The 3,775-nt window shown below is 46.4% G+C and overlaps 1 protein-coding gene and 1 long non-coding RNA gene across 2 annotated transcripts in view; one reads left to right on the top strand and one right to left on the bottom strand.

The window, feature by feature from the left end:
• Positions 1-3,775, top strand: part of GRIK4 (glutamate receptor, ionotropic, kainate 4) — a 369,007-nt gene that overhangs the window by 320,430 nt on the left and 44,802 nt on the right. Inside the window, exon 13 of the mRNA XM_011964977.1 lies at positions 461-574. Coding sequence (XP_011820367.1) covers positions 461-574 — 114 coding nt within the window. The remainder of the gene's footprint in view (positions 1-460; positions 575-3,775) is intronic.
• The window catches only part of LOC105528265, a 17,532-nt gene continuing 14,424 nt past the window's right edge, over positions 668-3,775 (bottom strand). The window contains exon 3 of the long non-coding RNA XR_001004333.1: positions 668-1,009. This is a non-coding gene — a long non-coding RNA (uncharacterized LOC105528265). The remainder of the gene's footprint in view (positions 1,010-3,775) is intronic.

The raw sequence follows: 3,775 nt of genomic DNA on the forward strand, positions 1-3,775 counted from the left end.
GAATTGCTTGAACTGAGGAGGCAGAGGTTGCAGTGAGCTGAGATTGCGCCACTGCACTCCAGCCTGGGTGATGGAGTGAGACCCTGTCTCTGAAAAAAAAAAAAAAAAAAGCTATTGAGAACGCAGGAGCCCAATCTGCCAGTTTCCTCCTCCCGAGCCCCTACCCTAGGACACTTTGAGACCGTCTCTAAACAGTCTAGTAGTGATACCCCCGTTTTTAAAATGGTTTATGTATTGAAAGGGATCTAACGGCAAGTGAACTTGAGTTATAGCTTCAATATCCATGTACTTTTATGAGTGATCATTCAGATCTGTATGCTTCGTTGACTTAGAGCCACTCCTCAAGCAAGAAGCCAGACCAGCATCACATCTCCAACAGCAGTGACGGTTGCTGGTCGCAAGTCTCTGTACCTCGTCTCCTGTGGCCACCCGACTGACAGGCTGTCTCTGTTCCTTTCAGAAAGCAGATCTGGCAGTGGCAGGCCTCACCATTACAGCTGAACGGGAGAAGGTGATTGATTTCTCTAAGCCATTCATGACTCTGGGAATTAGCATTCTTTACCGCGTTCATATGGTAAGAGACTTATTTTATAAGCATTTATGTCATTAAAGTTATTTGCATGCAAACACTGAGTTATACGGGAATAATGAATGACTCACGGAAATATTTAGATTTCAAGACTTAAATGCAAATGTGCTGGGCTATTTTTTCTCCTATCAGCTGCACAAACTTGCAAACTGGAGGGATGGAAGAGTCATGCTTGTGGGCTTTCCAGTAAAAATTGCTTCTGCCTCTCTGAATAGCGATGACCAAGAATGGTCATTCAATACTTGGTGGATCCTGTGTTGGTGATTGGCCCCGTGGGTCACTTTGGTCCCTTGCCTGCAGCCCAGATAAGCCACCCTAGCATTTCTCAAGCATGTTGCCAACTTCCAAGTCCACCTATGTTCACTTCTAGTGTTGCAACTGGCAAGGGAATGTAGATTCTTTCTCTCTCAATGATCTATCCTGGAGAATAAATTGTAGATAATTTAATGTCATTTATATCTGGCCTGCCCTTTTCCGCATTCCATGCCCCCTATCAGAAAGACTCCTCTGGTAGGCCAAGGTGAGTGTCACAGTGAGTTTGTGAGAACACACCAACAGGCAGCAGAGTACACACACGACCTTCAAGTATACTGGCCGGTGGGAAGAGCAGAGGAAGAGTCACCCTGGCTGGGTCTCATCCATCAGTGGATAATCATTACAGCACCAGCAAATAGCTGACTTTGCTAGTTTACCTTACTGGACCAGAAGAGCCTTCCTTTCCTCTTGTTAGCTGAACTGGCTCTGAGTGCAGAGCGTCATACAGATTTGCCCAACACGCTAGTCAGTTTCAGTGACCATGATTCAGTTGCCATGGTATGCTCCAGAACAGAGCCTGTACCTTGAGGCTGCCCAGCAGGGTAGAGACCAAGAGATCACCCAACATGCCTGCTGAAGAATTGACCCCTTGCCAGGCCCCACATCCCAGCTCTAGAGAAAGGGGGATTGTCCACCTTTGCAGCTCCAGCCTATGCTCCCAACCGTGTGATGGGGGTTGTTGTTAAGGGTTGAATTGTGTCCCCCCAGCCAAAATATATGTTGAAGTTTTAACCTCTAGGACCTGTGAATGTGACCTCATTTGGAAGTAGGGTCTTTGCAGATGTACTCAAGTGAAGATGTGGCCATACTAGATTAGGCTGGACCCTAATCCATTGTCTGGCGTCCTTATAAAAAGAACGGAATTTGAACACAGACACGTAGAGGAGAATGCCGTGGGAATTCGAAGGCAGAGATTGGAGTGATGCATTTACAAGCCAAGGAACACCAAGTATTGCTGGCAACCACCAAAAGCTAGAGGAGACAAGGAAGGATCCTCCTAGAGTCTGCAGAGAGAACCTGGCCCCACCAACACCTCGATGTAGCCTTCCAGCCTCCAGAACTATGACATGATAAATTTCTGTTGTTTTAAGCCACCAGTTGTGGTACTTTTTTATGGCAGTCCTGGGAGATGAATACAGCTGTGTCGTTCGTATTTTAGAAATGAGGAAACTGAATTGCAATCAGTTTAAAAACATGGGCAAGGCCACATGCTAGTAAGTGAAAGAACAGGGTTCAAACCAGGAATGGTGTGTTTGAAGCCTGTGCTTTCTACAGGACAGCAGCTTGCCACCCTCTTGTGTGTGGTCTTTGAATCACTTGCGTAGGGCACTTCTGTGCACCCATTTTCTCAGTTGGTCCTCAAGATGGTTCTTTGGGGGAAAGAGGGCAGGTATGATAATTCCCAGTTTACAGATATGGAAACTGAAGTCATGCTTGGGGCTAGTTCAGGGCTGAGCCTGGAACCCAGGCCCCTTATCTCCAGGAGGGTATCTTGCCATCGTTACATCTGTTGGTACTCACTGGGCAGTCTTCCAGCCAGCACCATTTCTGGAGCTCCCCTCCCCCACATTGACCCCTGGAGTCAGGGGACATCCAAAAGAAATGGAGACACACAGCCTTTGTCCAAACTACCCTGCTGTGGCCTGTGGTAGCCACACCACTAGGCTCTGGCCTTGATGTCTAGATTCCTGGAGGGAACTAATGCCCTCCCGGCGACTCAGTGGCCCATCAGGAACCATCTGGTGGAAGGCACCTGACCCCAAATGTTTTTGCCACCGGGAAACACCTACTGCTAGGCTGCCCTCCCCACCTAGGGCACCACTGTCCTGAATACCAACTCTGACCATCCTGAATACCAACTCTGACCAGAAAGAAACCGCAATTCACCAACCCTCTGGACATCCCAAACTGGGTTGTTGACTAAATATTTCCTACCACCTGAAGACCTGTATGAGTTTCCCTACATTCATTTCTGGGATGTTAACTTTTCTGTGTCAACTTGGCTAGGTTATGTTGCTTAGATGCTTGGTCAGATACTAGTCAGGTGTTTCTGTGAAAGTATTCGTAGAAAGGATTAACATCTACAGTGAATTGACTTTGTAAAGGAGAGTACTCTTGATAACGTGGGTGGGCCTCGTCCAATCAGTTGAAGGACATAAGAGCAAAACCTGAGGTTACCCAAAGAAGGAATTCTGCCTTAAGTCTATCACATAGAAATCCTGCCTGAGTTTCTAGCCTGCCTGCCTTTTGCACTTATCAGCCCCCACAATCCTGTGAGCCAATTTCTTAAAATAACTTTCCCTGTCTCTCCCAATCTCTCCTTATCTCTCTCCCTCTCTCCATACACACAAACACACACACCTGACTGTTGGGTGAGGATTCCTCTCCTCTTCTGGCCTCCACACTGAAGCACCAGGATGCCACGTGGCTGCCTAGACCTGACTGATGACAGGGGGCCAACCAAGAAATGAGTGCTGGGATGAACAGCTTACACTAAGCAGAACTGACAGTTTATACATTTATTCAACAAATATTTATTGAGTGCATTCTGTGTATGAGACACCATGCTTAGAAAGTACCAAAAAGTCAGCTGAGGAGAGAACAATCCCAAATTGACTAACCCAGGGGATACCTGGTTAGAATTAGTCTGAGAGGAACGTTGTTATGTCTGAAACAGAGGAGGCCTTAGGAAGATCTGCTGTGGCTGAAGGATGAACTGGTAGAGTCCACCCCAAGAGCCTAATTCTAAAATTACATACTCTATCTCTAATATCATAGTGTTAAGGTAATGAAATTAAACACTGGGTGTTCGTTCTTTTGCAATTTTTCTCTAATTGTTATCTGTGAGCAATAATATGGGTAATTTAATCA

The sequence above is a fragment of the Mandrillus leucophaeus genome, unplaced genomic scaffold (assembly GCF_000951045.1).
Source record: "Mandrillus leucophaeus isolate KB7577 unplaced genomic scaffold, Mleu.le_1.0 Scaffold71, whole genome shotgun sequence".
NCBI classification, from domain to species: domain Eukaryota; kingdom Metazoa; phylum Chordata; class Mammalia; order Primates; family Cercopithecidae; genus Mandrillus; species Mandrillus leucophaeus.